The sequence below is a fragment of the Enoplosus armatus genome, chromosome 1 (assembly GCF_043641665.1).
Source record: "Enoplosus armatus isolate fEnoArm2 chromosome 1, fEnoArm2.hap1, whole genome shotgun sequence".
Classification (NCBI taxonomy): Eukaryota; Metazoa; Chordata; class Actinopteri; order Centrarchiformes; family Enoplosidae; genus Enoplosus; species Enoplosus armatus.
In genome coordinates, this window is record NC_092180.1 from 7,256,754 (window position 1) to 7,280,342 (window position 23,589).

A 23,589-nucleotide genomic window follows, 5' to 3' on the forward strand; every position below is an offset into this window, starting at 1 on the left:
TAACTGTTTTCGTCTCTGGACCTTGTTTTCTATCCTCCGGCTCTCTGGGGGTACGACCCTCAGCACTTTGTGTATTCTGTTGCCTCTAAAGTCTTAATGACTTACATATTAACTCACAGATTAACTGCGCTAACTGACTCCGAGCCAAACCAGACTGACTTCCACTCAGACATGCAGCTCCTGTTTGTTTTGGGTTTTTTTGCTCTAAACTCTGGTGGTGTTGCTCTGACTGTGGCTGCAGCTCCTCGGAGAGAGAGGGAGAGGGTGGAATGAGATCCCAAGGTGCTCTGCTGTAGTGTGTTAGTTCATCACACTGAGCTGTTGTGATTGCAGTTTACAACACAACATGGTGGATTACTGAAAGTGCTTTTAATGAACGCAAAGCCTGATGGTTTGGAGATTGGACTTAAATTTAGAGCTGACGTCTTTGGCATAACAAAACGTTTAAAGGAACATCATGATAAAAATGTGTATGTTTTAAACATACTTGGCCTCGAATAATTTGAATGAATTTGCAAACAGACAATTGTTACTGAGGATTAGGCATTTAAAACCAGAATAGTTTTTCATCTGAGATTAACTTGATCTCTAAAGTTTTGTTATAGATTACTGAGCTCAAAACAAAAGACATATAATATATCACACCAACAAACATGTAATTGACTTCTTCCTTTCTTTGTGACACGGGCAAACTGACAAACAAACCACAAATAGCATCTCCCACTCTCCACTTCCTAATTCTGCGGAGGCAATGAGACGTGTTTGCTTTCATTGCTTCAGAGTTTAAACAAGATAACAGGCCCTGGGAGCTCTGACTGGGCTCGGCCCCCTCTGCTGGGTGTGACGGGCCGCCGTCGCTTTGAGGGCAGATCTCGGCCACAACCAGGAGACGAGCAAGAAAGTGGCATGAAAGGAACTCTGTTGACTTTTCAGCCAGACCGATTCACACCCTTCATTCACGATGTCAGCCTTATCTGGACCGGCTGAAACTCTGATAGCACTTGTTCAGTTCAGCGCTGAGCTGAGCTCCTCGTCTGCTGCACTTGCACTTGAGTTTCTGGCAGGAAAATGGCTGAAAATATTAGCTGTTGCAGACCATTTATGCCAGCTGGTTTTTATAACATTGAAGGGAGATTTTGTTTCCTGAAACCTGTCTTACTGGCTAGACTGTCATCTCTTTTGTGAGGGGATTACGCAATTACAAGAAGAAGAGCTTTGTTTTGGAAACAACAGTGTTTTTATGTGAATGTTAAGATGTTGTGATTGAGGATGAATGTAACAGTAGTGGCCATGACTTTGGTCTGATCTTGAAAAACTTGTCTTCCTTTACAAACAAAAAAAAAAAGTGACTTCTTGTGGCCAAGCAGCAGTTGTGTGTGTGTGTTTGTGTGTATACATGCCTTTGTGTGTGTGAGTACACACCTGTGTGCACATGCCCTCCACCTCCAGAGAGACAGCAGGAGGAGGAGGAGGAGTGGCACAGGTACACTGGATATTCTCGCTGGGTTTGAAGAGGGAGGAGATGAAGGCGAGAAACCTTGAGGACAGCATAGCAACACAAACCTTATAAAGAGGCACACCCTGCAGGCGGCCTCAGTTCAGATCCCAGACAGCAGCAGCAGCAGCAGCAGCAGCACCTTGAACTAGTCATGCTCAGCCTCATCAAGTTACCACGAGTCTTCACCATCAATCAAGTGCCCAAAGTAAGTTCATCTTCACTGTATCTTTACTGGACATTTCAGCTTCCACACAGTCAGACTGAGCTGGACTCAATCAGCAGGGTGAGTGCTGGGGAGGAAATTTAAAAAAGAACCCCCGTTATTTTAAAGAAACAAAGTCATACTTTAACTTATTTACACCTTTCATATTTTATTACATGAAACAAACGTTACTGATTAATCAGTCGTACTTGAGGGTGCAGAGACTGGAAAACCTTTTGTTTGTTTGGGAGGGATGCACTCTATTTTTGATTTTTAAGTTTGAGTTTGAAGTTGCTTTTTTTTTGCCAGTTTAATGTAATATAATGTAAAGAAGTCCTCTTAAATCTTAGTAGTCTCCAGAGAAATATAGGTTTCACTAAGTGTCAAACTGACTGAGTATTCCTTCTCAAGGTTTTTCATGAGGACAGCATCATCTCCGGGTACCGACACCCCCGCAGCTCAGCCACTGACTGCATCCTGAGCCTCTTCCAGCTGACCAATGAGACGCTCAACATCTGGACCCACTTTCTGCCCACCTGGTACAGCTGACGAATGTTATTTTTGCTGCAATGCATACACAATTTTAACATGCTGCGTGTTTGGTACATGCGACACACCTGAGGGCATTTACGTTCTGTTGTTTTGGAGGCAAGTGGTCTGATTTGTGCGAGAGGTCACAGCTCAACAACCAAGTTCAGTCTTGTTTCGCTCAGAGAGGAAAAGGACTCCCTCCAGCATAGTTAGTAACTTAAACTAACTCCTCAACTCCTACATCTTATGTGATTTTGGATTTTTTTTTTTCATACCAAATACAAATTTTTCAAATTCTCTGTGAAGCAAAGCAGAGTGCTTCTGCTTTCTTCTAATCAGGGAGCATTCTTTGGCCATCTTCAGGTCAAAAGGAATCTGGCACAGCTGGTTGAACCTGTAAGTCTGACAGTAATCCAGAATTTTCTTACATAATTTCATTGTGTGGTTTTATAGACTGACATTAAATGTTGACGGGGCGCTTCTATTTTAATCGGAGCAGTTTTTCTAGTCTTTGCGGCGCTGGTTTAGCGGCTCAAGAAACTCACAGACCAATTGCATACGAGTTATGCCAGCCAACGTGATGCTGCTCAGCCAATCAAATTTTTGCATTCCAGGCGATAAACATTGCGAATACAGACAGGCGAGAGAGGCGAGTGACAGATGATAAGACGAATGAGCTGGAGGGAGGGAAGACACATTATTTATTGTGAAATTGGTTGAGACTGTTAAGTCAAGATGTGAAACAGTTAACAAAGAAAAAGGGAAACTCAAGCTGCTGCCACACTTTATTTAGTTTTTCTAAAATTAAGCACTTTATTTTAAGATGCACAATTTTTCGAAGGCTATTTTAGTTATTTTCTCTATTTTATTTTTTAAATGCAGCCCTTCTTTTACTCAATGAGAGAAGAACATTATACATATCTACAGTATTATATATCTGTATAGTTCAATGTTAAGTGACAATAAATATTGTCAAAACGTTTTTGAATTGTACTTTCTTTATTTGATTTGACAGGCAGACGTTGATACAACTACGAGGCTACTTCAATATATATATATCACACTAAATTACAACGCAAGTTAGACATTATGATGTTCCGAACCTTTGCGTGAGGAAATTTTCTCTAACTGGACCTCTTTGAATTTTAGTTGAATACCCCCGCTCCAGTCTAAACCTGCTATCATGCAAAGACAGGATTTATTGTACCAATTCTGGGACTTTACTGGCTAAAGACTGTCATTAATTTTTAGATCCAGAGTTACAGTATCTGTCTGCTTAGTATTCGTATTATAAGTCACTGAATACATCCCAGTGTGTATTTACTACCATAGACGCACTCTTCAAGGAGTTAAATAGATGCCAGGAGAGCAGTGGACTTTACACTGTAATGTTTTGGTTACTGTGGACAGTTGGCAGAGGACGAGTGTGTGCCAAATCACTCACAGGACAGCCATCAGTCTCGACTGACTAATAATATGAGAAGGACTACACATACAAGCAGGTTTGTTTTGAAATCATACATCCCAGCAACCATGCGTGTCCCATAGACCTCCTGCTGTCTCACAGTGCCTCCATGTCAACGGCATATTACTTGCAGCTAGCCTCAACAGGACTCTTAGATGAGTCACCTGGTCTTTTCTGTCTTTTAAACTAAAACTAAAACCGCAATGAAGGTTAGGAATCCACTTCTCGCACTCTTTGTCACACATTTCAGCCTCTGATTTCAAGCCATGATCCGCTGATCCATGTTTGAATGTGGCCGTAGTGATTATTAGGCAGTGTTGTGCCTGGGAGAGTCGGACCTGGCGCTGCTAATCCGGTTTAACAACTATTGATAATATCATTCAAACATTTGTTGGCTCAACTGAATTTCTTAGTTTGTCTACTTTAAAACATTTGAGTTATCTAAACAAAAAAGTGATTTTGATGTGATGAAGTGATGTAGTTAGTAGCTTGAAGTTTGATGAAACAGCGTTGACACAATTTGCTGGCCCCAAAATTGAGTAAACACAAGAAGACGTTGCCTTATTTCTTTGCGTTTTCTCAGCTTCTACATTTTTCACAGTGTATATTGAAGAACTTCAGATGCAGCGCCTCTAGGTGCAGATAGAGAGGCTAAAAAGCTGAAAAGGGTTCAAAGATGGATAGGAAAGTGACAGACACACAGAAAGAATGGGGATTATTTCCGTATCTCAGTGCAGTCCGTTCATTCTAACTGGAGCTCCATAAAAGCAACATTTGGCTCCTCAGCTTCCTCCTCAAGTTTAGCGTCTCTTCTCTGTTTGACAAACACTGCAGCACAGCATGGAGGTTAAGGTCTAGTTTAGTGTGTGTGTGTGTGTGTGTGTGTGTGTGTGTGTGTGTTCATGTAAATGAGCCTCTGTATTTAAAGTTACTACAGAGGTTACTGCTCCCACTTGCCACGGTGTGCTTCCTCCCTGCTGAGATGCCAGTTGCTTTGACTGCATGGTCCAGGGAGAAAGAGTGTGTGTGTGTGTGTGTGTGCATGCATGCATGCGTGTGTGTTGAGGATATGCTCAGGGCACATGGGTGTTTGTGTCATGGGGCTCAGCGTAGACCTGCAGGGCAGCCGCTAATGAGCAGATCTCTGCTTATGGCTTTCATATGAGTTGCCACAATTAGTTAACTGCTCAGTGACGGGGAAAAGCACAAATAATGTGAATTTGTTAATGAGGTGCACTGAGACGTGGAAACAGTGGCCGCAAATACACAGATACACAAAGCAAACTATAGCCTCCTGATAAGATTCAGCTTTTTGTGTAGAACTGCTGGTTGTAATGTAACTGACAGTCGCTGACAAATGCGTGATTTATTTCAGTGAAAATGTGCATGATACTTTAATTTAATTTAATTATGAACATCTTGGTTTTGCCTACAGGTACTGATCGGTACAAGGATGACAACATGTGTCTTTTAAATGCCATGAAGACAGCTAATTAAATGTCGGTCTCGGTTATTATAATGTGGGGAATATATTCATATACAAATGTGTATATAAATATATGTATACACATATTTAATAAGATGTAAAAGTCTCTTTAAGTCTGCTAGAGAAGGTAATTGGACATTACACAGGAAGTTGATATATTTCTCTTATTTTGTAGTTTTGCACATTAATAAGCCTCTGAGCTGTTTAAAAGTTACAGTTTGTGTTGGTTAGATTGGCTTTCTTGCTAAGAGTCAGATATAAAGATGGATAGCACTCTCATGTCTGTGCATGAAATATGGAGCTAGAGCTGGGAGGCAGTTAACTTAGCTTAGCATAAAGACTGGAAACAGCTAGCATGGCTCTCTCCACAGGTCAGAAATACGCCTACCAACACCTCTAAAGCTTAGTTATTAACCTGTTGTACCTTGCTTGTTTAATCCTGAAACAAACAGAAGTGTGAAGATGACAAGTTGTCGTTTTATGGGACGTTACGTACTGTAACTTTTCCTCTATCAGCGTTTGGAAGTCTGGAAGGAAAAGTCTGTTTACACTGCACTTACGCTCACATTTGGTGTACAAATATCATACACCAGATTTTCAGCTACTCCTTTATTATCTCATACATGTGCAAATATTCCAGAGGTACTGAGCAGCCGACATTGAAGAGAGACAAACTGATCAGTTGAGGCTGTTCAGTTATGTGCTTGTTTTTACTTTTACTTCTTACAGATGGGTGACAAATTACAAGAAAAGACACACATTTGCTGCTCATTTTTTAATTATGTATGCTGTCAGTTGCTTGACTGTTAATATGATGATGATCAGGCTCCAAAACTAAGTGATTTCAAATTACGCAAGTGTGACTAAAGACTCTTTTTTCTTTTATTAGACGACTCAACTTCGTTCTGCTCTTGTTGTTCAGCTGTGAATGTTATCAAATGTATTGCTGCATCCAATCCAAACGAATCAAGTTGTTGTTTCTCCTGACAGGTACTTCCTATGGAAACTGGTGACAGTGGTGCTGATTCAGACAGCATGGCAGGACTCCTTCACCTGGCCTCTGGTGATCTTCCTGCTCTCATGTTGTATTTATCCGCTGGCGTCGAGCTGTGCTCACACCTTCAGCACCATGTCAGCACGGGCACGCCACATCTGCTTCTTCTTCGACTACGGTGCTCTCAGTTTCTACAGCCTGGGTAAGTGTATGAGGTTCACTGGGACTCAGTGTGAGGAACGGTAGTGAGTGGTTCTGTCTTGTGTGTCTTGTTATGGAAAACTGTGTACGCATCATGATAAATTGAAATAAAATCAAAATATGCTGATAAAATATTTGTTTGTAAACATTTTAGTGGGAACTCAGTTCAGCATCTAGAAATAATTCAAGTAAAAACACAGCAACAGAAATATTCTAACATTCTGCACATCACAACAAGAAGAAGACGTCCCTGAAATAAATTCTGTCTAGTTTTAATGTTCAGTTTTAGGTACTGATTAAATATTTGAATTGTTGTCATTTTTGAGGCGGTGGTGTTGCTTTGGATGGCATTATATTGACAGGTGTTGGGATTATCCTTGTGTATGTAAATAAGGTGGACAAAATACCAGCAATGAGTGCAGATATAAAACATACAGTGTTAAAAGTTTCCAATTTTGCACTGTTGATGTGTCCTGCTGCAGGATCAGCAGTCATCTATTCAGCGTATGTTTTCCCGGACAAGTGGGTGAACAGCTTCTTCCACCAGTGCTACATCCCCATCGCTGTCCTCAACACTGTCATCTGCACCGCCGTGGCCTGCTACTCCAGGTATGCTGACAAAGTTCATTTGGCGTGTTCACAAGCTTCCTGGCAGAATATTAAGTAATTAAAGTTAGCTCCACCTTTACCAGCTGCAACATTCACAGAGCCAAATTTTACTTTTTACTTACCACAGGTATTTCCACAAGTATCTTTGTTAGTTAAATCTGCTGATAATATATGAGAGGCACAAGCTTAACATTAACATGTTAGCATAATAACAAACTAATATGCTAAATGCTACATACTAAATGTTAGCATGTTCATATAGTAAATTTTACCTGCTAAGCATCAGAAATGTATTAAATAAACATGCATGGTAACATGGTAGCATATCAGCATTGAACTCATTTAACTTTATACTGTACTACTGCACAGTTTAAACCCTCTCGAAATGTTCTTTACACCAACTAACTGTCTTAAATAACTGCTCCCCAACTTTTCCCATTTGCCAATGTTAATCACATTGCAGTATAACTTGTAAATAAGGATAATATTATACCTCAAAAGTCTAGTCCTGGTTGTCAATAATGTATTTCTAATTCTGACGATAACATTTTAATGTGACTGATCTCAAATATTTATGATGTGAACTTCAGTAAATGTGTTACATGAGTCCTTCCACACAGCATGATCACTGTGGTTGGCAAGTAAAGCACAATGGGGAGCGTGTTTTCATCAAAATAAATCAGAATTATTAAATGACCCAATTAAATAAAATGAGACATCTCTGGAAATATAAAGTTAGGACCTTCGTCATTGAGAAGAATTGGCTTCAGTACTCTGTATCAGTACAGCACTGTTCCACCTCTTGCATTTTGACAATTATCACATTGTTAGCACTGTTGTCTCTTCATGCACTGGATTCATGTTGGCTTGGTTTAGCTAATTATTGTTCTTTCACTCATCTCTCCCCACTGTTAAGGCTTGGCTTACCATTTCTGCAATATAATCATGACATCGTAAAGAGGTAAACACAATGAACTTACTAAAAATCTGCTCCTCCTATCGCTTCACTATTATATATATATATAAGTTATGTTTATTGTGCCTCAAATGATGGTAGCTATAGAGAGATGCAACGTCATCCTTTCAAAATGTGTGATTGTTTAGTCTTTAAGTCTTCAGACAGACTTCATCCCACAGACATTGTTGACTTGGATTTCAAAATTAGAATTGAGCAACTCAAAGTTTAATGCAATGGGTGTTACCTAATGGTGACTATAGAGACCAACCCTAAACAGTGATTTAGTCTAACTGTAGTTTCAGCTGAACAGGTTAGAGGAGCGGACGAAAAGAAAAGCCGGCACAACGTGTTCTGTGACAACCTGACTCTCTGACTTTAACTCTAAGAAAAAAGGTGGTCGTTAATGGTCGATGGTGTTAAACAATATATAGGTAATAAATCTGTTACATAAATGTATTCATTCATTTCAAGTTCACTGAGTTAAATTTAAAAAGTAAATGCATTTTTTAACAGATTTCTTTACTTTACTACTCAGTCCTCAGCAGAGAAGTGTACCATGCTGGTTAAGGATTATATGACATTTAAAGTGTACCCACATGGATTAATATACACATATGGCTTTGTAATTTCATTTTAATGCCTTTATTATTTTTATATTATGGTATTAAATAAATGATACACTCTCATATAATTATGGCACTGCCAGTGGTGATGCTGTGCAAGAGGTTTCCACACAGCTTCCTCTACATTTATAACACGGTGTAACCATGAGGAATATTGAATGAATAAATCAATAAGTATTGTATGTCATTATTGAAAATAACTTCTTCTTTTATTTCAGATTCCCTGAGTACCAGAGCCCAAAGTTCAGCAAATATCTCCGTGTTGTTGCCTTTGCCTACCCCTACCTGTTTGACAACATTCCTCTTTTCTACAGGGTAGGGCTACGCCTGTGCATTTCACACATCTGTGTCTTGCTGTGTGTGTGTGTCTGTGTGTGTGTGTGTAACAACAACAAGTAAAGGGTTGTTTCATAGAGTACTGAGTTTGGAGCATACTTGACCTTAGAAGTGGAAAAAAATCACTGTATGTTGTGTCACAAATAACATTCAATATATTGGACTCAGAGCCGTTTCTGAACATTTTGCACTATAATCTGTTAAATCTGCTGTGTGTTGTGTTCACAGGTGTTTCTGTGTGTAGGGGAGGGCTGTACAGACAATGATACCAACATCCTCCACTACAAACACATCGCCTTGGCTCTCCTCACAGGCTTCCTGTTTGCCACACATTTACCTGAGCGACTGGCACCTGGCAGCTTCGACTACATAGGTAAGACCAACAAGACCCTACAGAGAAAAATCATCCGAGTGTGCAGACAGGCAATGTTAGCAATTAGCTGGTGAACATTGTGGAACATTTAACAGCTGAGTAGCCAGATATTTCTTTCAAGAGCTGGTTAAGACCAAAACACAAATAAAAGGAGAGTGCTATATAAATGAATGCTGCTTCATATCTGCTGGATGTGTAAATAACCAACTATTTGCTAACAAGTCATATCAACTTAAGAGGTGATGATGTGTCAGTGTTGTTAACAGCTTTTTCCTACTGCCCCCAAAGTGGCCACAATATTAGTCAAAGCAGGATTAAATTACAAATGTATAGTATGTCCACTTCTGTATTATGCTTTGGTTTGCAGTTCACTTTTAATCTTGCATTGTCTCCAGTGTTTTTATTCACTATTCATTGGACCATTTTCTCAATTTTTGCATTTGTAAATACCAGTAACTTTTGTAAAGCACTTAAAGTCAGTTATGTAGCTATAATGGTGAATGACTTTACAGAGAACAAAGTACTTAAATCTAACAAATCAATGGTCAATTATTGAACAAAATGATGTAATACAATATGGAATGTAAGTGCAGAGCAATGCACAAAATTCAGAGCATGTTAGAGAGAGACTCAAAATATCATAGGCTACTGAGCACCAACCTCAGACTTCACAAATAAATTCTCAAACTTTATGAAATACTGGATTCACATTAACACATTAAACGTATTCTCATTTGTGTTAAACATTGTGAAATAATACTAATGCATAATCAGCTTCAAATGTTTTCATTCTGTTGAAATCAGTTGGCAATGTGAATCATTTGCTCAGTGGTGGGGTTTTGAATTTACTCCTCCGCCCTCTACTGTGACATGTCTGAGTTCAAACACGACTCAACTGCTCCCTCTGCAGGTCACAGCCATCAACTCTTCCATGTGTGCGGCATCCTCGGCACCCACTTCCAGATGAAGGCCATCGAACAGGACATGGTGACGCGGCGCCCCTGGCTCCTCGAACACTCCATACCCATCACCTTTGCCAACTCAGTGGGTGCAGCGCTGTTTTGTGTGGTGCTGAATTTGATCATCATCATCCTGTACAGTCTACCTCTCTTCTCTGCCCCAGTCAGCAAAGAGAAGTATCATGTTCCAGAGAAAGCCTCAGCCATGAGTCACCAGACATACAGACATATGAAAAGAGTGCATTATGGGTGATATAAAAACTCTCTGTAAACAGCTACGAGGAGCTGGCATAATGTTTAAGTGAATCATAACTTGCAGTCTGCACTAAACTCATGGTGGTATTTGATATTAGACATCACTGTGATGATGTGTGGGTAAACTGAAAATAAGGGCATAAGCTGCAGAAACATACAATGGAAATTGAACCAAATGTTTGTTACCATAAAATGTAATGAATCTAAATGTTTCTGAGGAAACTTGTTCCTGCAAAAAGCTACAAATGTAGCAGCTTAGCTACATTATGAGGCAGTGCTTTATATGTTTATAGAACTATTTTTGCTCAATTCTCAGGATTCCTTTCATGTGGGGTGTGAAGAGACAGCTGCAAGGAACAAAAACTATGTAAAATTCAAAATGCTAATTTCACTTTCTGTAGTGTTGCATTTAGACCTCCTTCAATCCTTCATATTTATAGTGCTTGTGCTTGTACACGGCCTATTGGATTGTGCTGTCATGTTGAGTAAAAGCAACGCGACTGTACATCGCTGACATAAACATGTCAGGACAATAGAGATGGTTATGTCAAGGGAAGAAAATTGTTTTGCTCTTGAGTTTGAGCTGTTCATGTAAGATATGTAATACAGAGTAAATGTTTTCAGACTTGTTTATTTTCCTCAGATGATTGCTGTTTCGGTCCCTGTAGACTTGTGTGACATGTCACATTGTTCCGTTGATGCAAAACTGAAAGTATTTATGCACAATGTTATTTATTTATTATTATTTCCAAATAAACTATTAACCAAACCTGCTTGCGTGTCATTCTAACTAACTAATTTAAATTCATACAGGATGATACAAGGAACTGCTTATAAATTAATATATGGGACAAGAGAAGAGATTATTTTTAGGCCTTCGCTGCCTTTTTATTTTGCAATTTACCTACAATGTTAGCTAAAAGTATAGGTGAATATCATTAAGAAAATGATTATAGATATATGGTTTGTTTCTGACCAGTTCATTTTTATTTAGAATTTGCTAAAAAATAAAAATTGTAATGTTCTTGAAATCAGCGTAACCGATTTTTCTAAATAATATTTTTATACATAAATTAAATAAAAATTTAAATATCTGAGTAGTAGTGAACACTAGTAAAACTATATTAGTGGACCATGTGTTATTTTATCATAGGTCAGGAATGAATTTTCACTCTCAAATTAAATACAGTTTCTTTGTTCAGACCACATCATGAGGACTACTAATCAGCCTGTGAATCACACAAGTTGTTAATATTTAGTTCAAACATTTCCAAAACATGCTCCACAGGATATATTCAAGGTTAAATTTACATTATTTGCCATAACATGGGGGTTAGGTTCTGGAGGCGGGACTTCCGCTGCTGAACGTCGTGTCTGCACTGTGATTGGTTGAAATATCAGACACTCGGAAAAACGTCTCACAGTGGGAATTTTTCAAATCGAGAAGAGGCGCTCTTGTGTGCAGGCAGTGGAGAGGAGTTGAACAGCACAAAACAATGCAGAGACCAGGGTGAGTATTACTATCTTTTACATTTAGTTTGATAAACGGCTAACACTGTGTTAGCAGTGTGTTAAAACGTAGCAAAATCGTCCAGTTAACTACCGTAACCTGCTAGCTTGTTCGCTAGAAAAAGAATAGTCGGGATAAAAAGGAGGGTTAGCTTCGTAAGTTAGCATAGCTCGCTGTGTAGCCAGCTAACGCAAGTTGACTGGCAACTTGTCAATATTGGTGTTTGAGTTCAGCATTCACTTTAACGAACGCTATCACCGATTCGTGTCATATCTCTGTGAAAACGGCAACAACCTAATCCAACTTCGGTTAGCTTAACATTAACGTGGCAAGGGCAATGTTAAGTTCATTTCTTTGTTGACCATCACCTGTGGATTGCCGTTAGCAAGTGACACCTGAGCTAGCTTAGCTAGTTAGCGTAACGTTAACTGTTAAGAATTTAGGGTTAAGCAACAGGGTAGATTAGGCATATATCACAAAATAACACACTATAAGACGCTGTATACTCTATACATACAAATACTTGTGTATACTCATGTACTTTTGGTCGGGTTTGGTAACGTTAGCTTCCATGGTTTGGCCATGGCCCCTTAGTTCCAATGAAAGGAAATCTAAATATAAAAGTTTGTATAAGACAATCGTGTGCCCCCAGCGTTGTGGAAAGCCCTTTCCTGTCTCTACATGACAGTCCACAAAAAGACATTTTTCTGAGTTTGGTGTGGAAGAGCTTGCACAGAGCCCTGACCTCAACCCCACCCAACACCTTGGGGATGAATTGGGCCTCAGTGTGAGAGCCAGGTAATCCCAGGTGTCCCCATACTTTAGACTATGTAGTGTAAGTTACTAAGTGAATTATCTGGGTTATTAACTAATCATGTGTCTAACAGTTAATGTAATGTAGCATATGCTTTTTTGTGTTTGACATTGATTCAGTATTGCTTTATCACTTGCAGCAAAGGGAAGACTCCTCGGAGGCTTGGCCCAAAAAAGGCATCCAACATAGAGAAAGATCCTGTTGGGGTAAGTGAACACTGCTTAATTTGTTATTCCTCAAACTGAAACAATATCACACCACAGCTGCAGTAAAAGGCCAACTTGTTTCTCTATTTGAGCCCTCAATAGAAAGGAAAGGAAAATTCACCCTAAAACTGAATTACATGATGTCTTTCTCTGCTGTTCAAATTATGGACATACTTCTAATCCAGATATCAAAACTGAGCTGTGCAGAATTGGCCTCGAGCTGATTTGAAAATGTACTTAATGTTCTGTATGTAGGTATACTGCCGTATACGTCCACTTGGAGCAGAAGATGAGGAATGTTGTGTTGAGATGATCAGCAGCTCCACTATTCAGCTACATGCTCCTGATGGCCTTAAAGCCAACCGCAATGGTGAATACAAGGAGGTAAGTGTGTTGCAGCCCTCTCTGCATGGCAAGTTATCTGAGATATACATTTACCATCTATACTTGTTTTTGTTCCCTCCTGACATCTCACTCATGAGCTATTGTCTAAACGAGCGGGTAAACAAAAAAATATCTGACACCACCAGACACTATTGATATATTTCAGTTGACCTCAACAAATGTCTGCTTTGTACTTAGTTAATCCTATCAAATTACCTTGGTTTTATTAAGTCAGTGATTTATTTGGATATCTTAAAAAAACACAAAGCAGTACTGACCAAAAATAGCTTAAATAGGGTTTAGTCATAGTTGTATTCAGTAAACACCTGAGACTTTTTAGACACAAACAGATTTAATACATGATGAAGATGATGATGATGGTAATGCCTCTTATTGTCCATTTTCTGTTGAATGCCATTCACATGTACTGTATGTTCTTTGTTTATTCGTTTAGACACAGTACTCCTTTAAAAAAGTATTTGGTATTAATACCACTCAAATGGAGCTGTTTGAGGATGTTGCCAAGCCACTGGTAGATGACCTTATTCATTGTAAAAATGGTAAGTGAGTTAAAGCTTTTTTGAGGCATGAAATGTATGTTGTGCACTGCGCAGAATCCCCGAGTGCTGAAAGGGTTAGTTGATCAACAGAGAATTGACAGAAATGTCAAACGCTTGCAAATTTCAGGTTGACAAATGTGATGATTGGTTGCTTTTTTACATAATTTTACATTTAAAACCTTTTTCCATTTTGAACTGTTTCATACAAACATATAATCACACATATCTGACCAAGATAATATAGACCATAACTGACATCAGCCTTAATCCTTTCTGTGAAAAGTGCTTATGTATTTGTCATATTCCATGTTCATAGGTCTGCTATTTACATATGGTGTTACTGGAAGTGGTAAGACCTTCACCATGACTGGCTCACCTGGGGAAGGTGGACTCCTCCCCCGCTCTCTAGACATCCTCTTCAACAGCATCAGCCCCTTTCAGGCCAAAAGATTTGTAAGACTATCGTTCATTAATGTTTTGCGTAGTTGTTCTCTTACATGTTTCGAGAGGAGTGGGACATTTACTTGCAATATTTTAATTCGTCATCAGGTGTTTAAGCCAGATGACAAAAATGGGATGGAGATCCAGGGTCAAGTTGATGCTCTCCTGGAGAGACAGAAGCGGGACAGTCAACAGTCAGTGCCCAAAACGCCATCCTCCAGGTAGCTATGTGTATATAATTTTACTTTGCTTTTTACCCTCTATACTATTTATGGTGTTCACAGGGAACTGACTTTAAAGTACATTTTGACTGCTGTAAAATTGCTTTTCTTTCGATTTATTTTTTTAGGCAGAAGGCTGACCCAGAGTTTGCAGATATGATCAGTTCAGAGGAGGCATGTAAATCTGACAACGTGGACGAAGACTGTTGTTACAGCGTTTTTGTGTCCTACATCGAGGTCTACAACAACTATATCTATGATCTCCTTGAAGATGCTCCGTTTGACCCAATCAGACCAAAGTAAGAGATGGGATTTGTATGCTTTTTGAAACACAACGTCATGTTGAAGGGTTGTTTGTACAGGGCTTATTTGTGTTCAGGGTATTTGTGGTGCTATTCATGTATGAGATGACTCCACCAGCTGCCAAACTGCACCCACACACGGCCTACTAATGTGCACTACAAATGTTTTTCTAGTAGTTGCGCAACCCTGCGTGTCTGCATTACAACCACTTTGACTGTGTTGTATTTACTGAATAAGTTAATTGAGACATAGAATTCTTTTGCTGATTGTAATTTTATGTTAACAAGATGCACTCTTAAAAATCCTGTTTTTGTTAGGTGGCTCGGTGGAGGAACGCCTGTACGGAACAATGAGTTCATGTATGTGGCCACTAAAAGTACTTTACACAGTACTCTGTTTCTTCGTAATTGTAACTTGGCTGTAGCTGATATGTTGCGTAGGTCATCAGTGCATTTCCATCCCATTAACCTAAAGCCCTGTAAATAGCATAGGTGTAGCTTACCAGCTTTGTGTCATTTTGGTGGCTGTTGACTTCAAAGATTGGCTCCCTGCTGTGTTACTGTTAGTGTGGAGTCACATAACGTCCCTGAATGGCTCAAGCTTGTGTGCAAACCCAGTTTGCATGTGTCTGTACCCCTGATTGTGTTTTGTATGTATCTCTAAATTGTATTTTATTTTAACGTTGAGACTAACGTAAAGTATTTTAGCTTTTGCTGCTTGTCTTACTAAAGCGACGCATCATTGTGTTACCTTGTTGGTGTATGTTGATTCTTTTCATCAACTCGTTTCAGACCACCTCAATCCAAGATTCTCCGGGAAGATCTGAATCACAACATGTATGTGGCTGGCTGCACAGAAGTTGAGGTCAAATCTACAGAGGAGGCTTTTGAAGTCTTTTGGAAGGGTGAGTGGAAATAATAACTTTCTCTCTTTATAGTTGAATTGTATTATATTTTATGTACTTATGTTTGAATTACAGAGTTTGGCACTGTATGGTTTTAAACATATTTTAAACTGTTTTTTCTTAATTCTTGTGTCTTCTCATGATCTTCTCAAACTATCAAAATAGTTAACAATGATTAGTTTTACTAAACGTCTGTGTTGCATATAAAGAGGCAGCCATGACTTTTCTTTGTAACAATGTCCATGCAGAGCTGATACTGCTGATATGTAGTAGGGCAGTTTGGAGATATAGCTTACAGAGGCCATTAGCAGCATTCATATTCACTTTACCAATTAAATCAGCTGTAAAAATTGGACAAAGCAACAAACCTGTTCTCTTTATAATGACATTTTTTTTTACCTCTATTGTTACTGCTGTTGTTCATGTCACACATTGTATTAATGATGCTCTGCCCTGTCACCAGGACAAAAGAAAAGGAGGATAGCCAACACTCAACTCAACCGTGAATCCAGTCGCTCCCACAGTGTGTTCACAGTGAAGCTGGCCCAGGCACCACTTGATGCTGATGGTGACCACATTCTACAGGTGACATGTAGCTCCAAAGTTGCATATTGGAAACATGTTTTTTGCATGTAAGAATTTGTAATCTGTTTGTTTTTATGATAAATGTTTATTCAAAGAAAGCCAATGAATCAGTTCTGATCAGGCTGTGACAAAAAGCAGGCCAAATAAGTACAGGTCATGTGTCGGAAAGGATTCCAGACAATGTTTGGTGATGCTAATAGTGTCTCATTAAATTGCAGGACAAAAACCAGGTGAATGTGAGCCAGCTGTGTCTGGTTGACTTGGCAGGAAGTGAGCGCACCAGCAGAACCAGAGCAGAGGGAAGCCGTCTCCGCGAAGCAGGTCAGTTCATTCTTTATGGTGGGCTTCTCTCTAAAGTCAACCAGATGCAGTTTCTGTAGATTTTCAATGTATTTAGTCATGATGTTGTCAGACACCAAAGGTCTCCGGTAATGTCTACGTTATATCTCATTTACAGGCAATATTAACCAGTCCTTGATGACACTGCGCACATGTATGGAAGTCCTGCGTGAAAACCAGATGTGTGGAACTAATAAGGTTGATATTTTATTATCTGTTCAACATTATATCACTTTTTTAAAAAATTGTTTCTCTGTTTTATTTCTATGTAGAGTAATATTATTAATCGTAATTCATTGGAAATCTTCCAGTAGGTGCAGTTTTACTAAGTCTTTATTTTCTTCCAGATGGTGCCATACAGGGACTCTAAAGTCACACATCTGTTTAAAAACTACTTTGATGGAGAAGGAAAAGTCAGGATGATTGTGTGTGTCAACCCAAAGGCTGATGATTATGATGAAACTATGGTAAGGCATTGTATTTGGCTTGAATGTGAACTCTTGTCTCTTTAATCTCACTTGCTTTCCCAGAAGAAAATCTAATCTTATCCTTTGCAAGTCTGAACTATCATTGCAACTACTGAGTGGTTTTTCAAACCACTATGAAAATTGGTGATATATACACTGGTTTTGTTCCTTTGCCCAATACTGTACCCCAAATATACAGATTTCCTCCAAGATCACTGTTGATGCTTTAAAACTCAACAAAGTTTTGTTTGGTTTGGAGCGCTGAACTCCGTCATTTCCTTAAAGCCCCCATTTTAGGAAATTAAGGAGTATATTTCTAATAGTATCCCATTGTATGTGCTGCAGCTGGTGATGCGCTTTGCAGAGATGACCCAGGAGGTGGAGGTGGCACGGCCGGTTGACCGGCCAATCTGTGGCCTTGCTGCTGGACGCAGAAACAGAAACCAGGCCTTCAGAGATGAGCTGTCACGTCGCCTAGAAGAGCGAGGAGGTCCCTGTAATGCTGGTAAATCACCCTCAAGTCTGTACTAAAAGCTCATTGTGCTCATGTCATGCTTTTATTCTGTGTTACTAAGTCTACACAAACCTTTCCACCCCTTATCCTTATTCACATGGTAGATGACCCAGGTCTGCTGAATCAGCTCATAGAAAGCTTTCCAGCCCTGCCGTCCTGTGAGCTGGTGGACCCAACTGATGATCAGACTTTACCTCGCCTGATTGAGGTCCTGGAAAGGCGGCATCGTATCCGTCAGATGATGACAGAGCAGTTCAACAAAACTGGTACCGGCTTGTTTTCTACAGCACAAATAAGTGTTTGCTGTATGGAGAGACTATTTTAATGACCTTGAATGAATCTGTAATTTATTCAAACTCTGGCTTATCTTGCTTCAGACAGTTGTTCTGTGGTGGCAGAACTTATTCTAGGTTGTCATTGAATTGTGATAGTGTTTGTTTTTTTTTGGTCACAGAGTGTATTTTAAAAAATAAAACCCTTTCAATCCAAATGGTTAACAGCTTACGTTAATGTGTTTTTCTCCTACAGCCTCTACACTGAAGTCAATGCTTCAGCAGTTTGACAGTCAGCTCAACGCAAAGGAGACATTCCTCCAAGATCAACGAAGCAAACTGAGCGAGAAAGACAAAGTCATCATCAATCAAAGGACGGAGATGGAGCGATTAGAGAAGAAATCCAAAACGCTGGAATACAAGGTGTTGTCTCCTTCATTTACAAAACTTTTTTCTCCTCGTTTCTACATTTTGTTTGCAACATTTTAAACATGCGTATAAAAGTAAGAATATGTTAATTCACTTTTTTTTTTTTTTTATTCTTTCACCACTGGTCCCCCTCTTCAGATCGATATCCTGCAGAAGGCAACGGACATGTACGAGCTAGACAAACGCTCACTTCAGCATGAGCTGGAGACACGGGAGCAAAGGCTGCAGAGGGAGCTGTCAGAGAGGAGGCGCATGGAGCAGCGCATGCAGGGCATGGTGACAGACACCAAACTCAAGTGGGAGAAGGAGTGTGTAAGTGGAATTATTGACAGTAGCCATACTATTTGGTAACATTTGGTTTGTGTATTGACAGCTTGCACATATTTTCAATAGATTACCAACATACATATTCCTGTGTATTATAACAATTATAATATGATAAATGCTGCTGTAAGGTTAATTTGCAAGAATGTTGTGGTTGGTAAAATTGAACTTGCATTTAATTTAGAAATTAGAAATGTGAGCCACAATACCTCAGATAATTTTGTGATATAGGATTAAATGATGAGACTTGTTTTCTGATTAGGAGAGGCGAGTGAACGCCAAGCAGCTGGAGATGCAGAACAAGTTGTGGGTGAAGGATGAAAAGTTGAAGCAGCTCAAGGCCATAGTGACAGAGAGCAACGGTGGTGGTGGCGGCAGCTGTCCCACTGAGCGTCCACAGAAGCCTGACAGACCCTCAAGGGAGCGAGATCGCAACATTGGCCAGAAGAGGTCTGCCTCACCATCACCGCTTCCTGTGAGTTATTTACTCTGTACTACGGCCTGTTCCATCACTGTGCACTTAATCACTGTTGTGACTCTTTATTTAATGTGGAAATTATGCATGCTACTAATTATTGTTGTCATAATCTTAAAGATGAATTCTAAGATTTCTATGCTTACTGTACACAGCAGCTTCTTTTCTATATTTCCCTGTTTGTTTATTTGTGTTAATCTGGAGCCTCTAACATCCACAATGCTTGGCCCCACTCCCTCGTCACTTTCCAGGAACTCAGCCAAACTCCTTCTCACCAAAATCGAGCCAATGTTAGGGCAGTTCAGGACCCTTACCCCACCTCCTCAGCCTATCCTTCAGTAGCCTCCTGCATCTCTGATTGGGAGCAGAGGCTCCCTGTAGACTCAAGCTGCCAGGCTAGGAACACTGGGACTCCCCAGAACAGGAGCCGGACTCCCGCCTCATACCTCAGCACCAGCAGCGTGGGTCGCAGGAGAGGCCAGCGCTGGGCCCCAGGCACTGAGGCCCCTGCTACAGCTCTTGTCTATGGGCTAGACCTAGAGGCAGGCAAAAGGGTTAGTGTATGTTAGAACCAAAAGTCCTTAAGGTTATGTTTAGTTTTTTCTCTGCCAGCCTGTAGTTTAAGCCTTGCCTTGGTCTAGAACTTCACCCGTAATGTTATCAGTAGATGTCTGCTTGTTTAGAAATGCATCAAGTAGAAGTGCTGCTTCATTGTAGGCTGGTGTTTCTCTTATCCAGACTACAAGGGCTTGTGTCCACCAAAGCGTTTTTTCCCAGCTGAAGACGCCAGGCACTCTTCTGAAAACGCCCAGCTGGGAGCGCTTGAGAGTGCTTTGGAGGCGCAGCGTTTTTTCAGCTGAGACTCTTGGGTTGCTATGATATGAAATGTACACAGAAGTATGTGTTGCAAGTAGTCTATCCAATTTCGCAGATAGTTTGTGTTAACAACAAATACTGAATGTAAAAATGTCAGCACAAGGTATAGTACTTGCTCTGGCCCTTACTCTAGATGAAGGGAAGCAACTGAAGCATGTAGGGAGAGGGGACGGACCCGCCGGTCTGTCTGATTTCATGTGACTTTGTGTGCGAGGAAACATCTCAATTGGTCTTTGAGGTATTTGTCCCACCCCTCCTCCACTGTGATTGGATGGCTGGGTAAAAAGTGACAGTGACAAGCGCAGCGTTTCAGCCAAAGTTTAACATTTTTCAACTCTATGAGACCACAAAAAATGCCCAACATTCAGCGCTCAGTGCCTCGTCATGCTCCTGGCGTTTGTAGCAGAGAGTAAATATACGGCGCTCCTATTGGAAACAATTCAAAAAATACGCTGGCCTCAGAAAAAGCTCTTTGGTGGACACAGGCCCTTAGGCAGACGGCTCTGTCATGCTTGTAAATCGTCTTGAATTGCATCTTAAGCCTTATGAGTAGTTATATCATGTTTGTAGTTCTGTCTGTTGCCAACTGCTCTCTAGATTTGCTTTTTCCTTGAACTGTATCATCACACATTGAAGTAGGACCACTTAGAATTACAAAAACTGACTATCACCACTAAAATAAACGCACACAAATACCTGTTTATCAAAAATGCTTTCATGTAGTACAAGCAGCAGGAGTATTGCACATTTAAAAAAAAAACAAAAAAAAAACTGCTGCATGTTTATCAATCAGGTATTCATAAAGGAAAAAGACACTGTCCAATCATGTTTTTGATTGGACAGTTTTAGGACTTGGTAAGTCTGTATGGAGTGATTTGATGTGGCACTCAACACTGATTTTGGGTGCACTCCGTTTGCACAAACATCTTGTGTCCCACTTTAAACAATTGCTATAGTCCATAATACCTGGCCATCTAGCTGTCTTGTTTTGCGGAGTCGTTGCTAGGCATATTTTGCAGTTTTAGAATTATTAAACAGCTGGGCTGGAAAGACATATTGAGTGTACAGATGAACTTCAACCTTTACTTGACTTAATGAACCTGAGTTAGAAATAGTGTGACTGTACACATGGAGACCAGACCATCAAATTAAAGGCTGTTGTTCCCGTCAGAGATACTTGGCTTCTTAAAAAAATGTGCACGTGTGCAACTGTTTGGTCTTTTGGTCAAGGTCTGAACCAGGCCTGTGATTTTGTTGAATTGTAAAATCATAGTGTTACCTAGCCTGGTTCCAGACATCTGAATTGCTGCTAGCATCTCTGATTTTTCTTTCAGCGACGCAAATAATGAATGATTGATGAAGTGAAATTCAGTCTGATTATCAGGCCAACTTCAACCACAATCATGTAGAAACTAAATCTTCCATCCACAGTGGGCCATAGTCTTATGTCTATCTACTTCACTGTATCAGTTGTTAATTTAAAATGAGATGTTAAAAACCCTCCCCTCTCAGATCAGTCACCCCTGCTTTAGAACACATCTGTAACGTGATCTACACACCACATCTGTATTCTGTTTGCATGTAGTCTTAATTGCTTGACCTATTTACCACACTGCCTTTCCGCTGCTTTGCATGTTAATTCTTATTCACTCTACTGGGCTGTTTGCTATGCAGTGTGTGTTTTTAGATACTTGTGAAAATATGTATTGCTGGAAGGCCAGAATGATGTTTGTTTGGGATGTTATTTCAGTCTACATGTGGCCACAATACTTGGAAGTACTTTTCCCCCTGAAATGTAAAAATGAATATAAAAAAAAAAAAATCCTATCCAGTTGGGCACGCCCTGTCCCTCTTGGACTTCCAGTAGTACATTTATTTTCAACAAAGGCGAACACCCTCTAATAATCAACCTTCACTACTGGTGTCACATGTGAATAACCTCCTTATTTATCTTTCTCACACTGGGACGACCAGACGGCCCCTCCAGTTCATCCAACGCACAGGCGCTCACACTCTGCGGGTGGGGAGAAATGGGTAGACCACAAACCACCCTGTAATTTGGACCTAGGCACTGTCATGCAGCCAATCATACCCAATGCAATCAAGGTGTCGACCCCGAACGAGAAAGCTCTGTCTAAATGCCACAAGTATGTGCTTAGACACCAGGAGCTTGCCTCAGACGGGGAGATCGAAACCAAATTGATCAAGGTAAAATTACGTAACTGCTTAATTTGAGACTTTTGATTATTTTATGTTTTGCATGAATTTGTCTAACCACATTCGGTTTGATTTCACATTGGGCTCATGTTTTGAATATTTATGGGACAGTACTATCTTTTTTGCTGCTGATTGTGAGTATGTGTGTCTTCCTGTATTCTCCTTTGGTCATTTGTGGGAGGTGTTTTTTTTTGTTTGTTTTTTTACTTCCTCAGGGCAATGTTTTTAAGACGAGAGGTGGAGGACAAGCTGTGCAGTTTACTGACATTGAGACACTAACACAAGAGTACCCAACAGCACCCAGGTACAGTACTTGCCCAAATATTACAGGTTGTGATGTTTGTATGTGTACAGAGCAATATTTGTTATCAAACCAACCTTGTTAAAAACTCAGTCATATGGTTAAAACTCATCACTAATTCATCTAGCATTCATCTCTTTTATGGCATCTTTCTTGCATTACATCTATTATGAGTCACATTTATAAAATGAAGTTCAAGTTGGGTGAATCCAGTGAACTGACAAAAACCTTTGTTTTCAGTCGCAAGAGGCGGTCAGGGTCTGCAGAAGGACCAGCTCAAATGGAGGACATAGAAAACAGGGTAAGCTCATAATTAAACTAAAGGTGCAACAGAAATAAAAAATACTGTTGATCACTGCTTGATGCTTTCTGGTCATTTTAGTATGCATTAACATTTAATTTATAATATTTTTCTGTCGTCGGGTATCAATAATTTTTTTTAAAGACAATTCTTAATTGCAGTTACCCTAATTTATGTGTCCCTTTTCAACCTTTTCTCTCCCATTAGGCTCCAGTGGCAAGCATAAGTACAAGCCATGTGTATCAAAAGTAAGCAAATGAAAGGGTGTGGGTGTGGTGTGGTGTGTATGTGTGTGTGTACTGTTTGCCATGTTATATATTGCCTTGGATTTAAAATTAGGGTTATTAAGGTTGGTACTTTTTTGTTTTCTTCCTTCCAGACGCAGAAAGCCTTAAGTTGCTGTACATATAAAGGAACTTTTTTTTCTTCTTGAAAACATGAAAGATTTTGCCTGACTAATCGGAACAGTGAAGGAACCGCCACGTGAAACTATGCAGCTTTTTGAGAGTCAGAGCATTTTTCTATTATATCTGAGCTTATTTCAAACTATTAGGGTGCAGTTATAATTTAATCTTATCCAAAATGACATTGATTAAACAATGTAGAATATTGCAATTGTAATCTGCTGGGTTAGTGTGCTTTTTTCCTTTTCTGAA

The 23,589-nt window shown here is 39.8% G+C and overlaps 2 protein-coding genes across 3 annotated transcripts; both read left to right on the top strand.

The window, feature by feature from the left end:
* Positions 1-1,612: 1,612 nt before the first annotated feature.
* On the top strand, positions 1,613-11,259 carry paqr5b (progestin and adipoQ receptor family member Vb). Of its 2 annotated transcripts, XM_070902184.1 has the most exons (8): positions 1,613-1,703; positions 2,112-2,239; positions 6,173-6,378; positions 6,860-6,986; positions 7,903-7,947; positions 8,786-8,882; positions 9,132-9,276; positions 10,187-11,259. In XM_070902184.1, exons 1-8 carry the CDS (start codon positions 1,650-1,652, stop codon positions 10,486-10,488), a joined length of 1,104 nt encoding a protein of 367 aa, XP_070758285.1. In that variant the 5' UTR covers positions 1,613-1,649; the 3' UTR covers positions 10,489-11,259. The 2 variants fall into 2 exon arrangements, with proteins under 2 accessions (XP_070758285.1, XP_070758293.1); XM_070902192.1 differs by lacking the exon at positions 7,903-7,947.
* A 721-nt stretch (positions 11,260-11,980) lies between these two features.
* On the top strand, positions 11,981-23,484 carry LOC139283260 (kinesin-like protein KIF23). Its single transcript, XM_070903248.1, has 22 exons — positions 11,981-12,000; positions 12,954-13,020; positions 13,276-13,404; positions 13,859-13,964; positions 14,281-14,417; positions 14,514-14,626; positions 14,755-14,925; positions 15,721-15,833; positions 16,297-16,418; positions 16,637-16,739; positions 16,876-16,955; positions 17,105-17,224; positions 17,570-17,693; positions 17,843-18,004; positions 18,267-18,433; positions 18,578-18,751; positions 19,026-19,245; positions 22,075-22,322; positions 22,547-22,635; positions 22,873-22,933; positions 23,141-23,181; positions 23,313-23,484. Exons 1-22 carry the CDS (start codon positions 11,987-11,989, stop codon positions 23,326-23,328), a joined length of 2,577 nt encoding a protein of 858 aa, XP_070759349.1. The 5' UTR covers positions 11,981-11,986; the 3' UTR covers positions 23,329-23,484.
* Positions 23,485-23,589: the final 105 nt, after the last annotated feature.

Bases quoted from the DNA above. Each gene is read 5' to 3' on its own strand.
- LOC139283260 (XM_070903248.1), top strand. The intron at 14,926-15,720 runs GTAAGAGATGGG...AACTCGTTTCAG, and splicing joins TTTGACCCAATCAGACCAAA to ACCACCTCAATCCAAGATTC. The intron at 16,419-16,636 runs GTGACATGTAGC...ATTAAATTGCAG, and splicing joins ATGGTGACCACATTCTACAG to GACAAAAACCAGGTGAATGT.
- paqr5b (XM_070902184.1), top strand. From the start codon at position 1,650: ATGCTCAGCCTCATCAAGTTACCACGAGTCTTCACCATCAATCAAGTG. The intron at 7,948-8,785 runs GTAAACACAATG...CTTTTATTTCAG, and splicing joins AATCATGACATCGTAAAGAG to ATTCCCTGAGTACCAGAGCC. The intron at 8,883-9,131 runs GTAGGGCTACGC...TTGTGTTCACAG, and splicing joins ACATTCCTCTTTTCTACAGG to GTGTTTCTGTGTGTAGGGGA.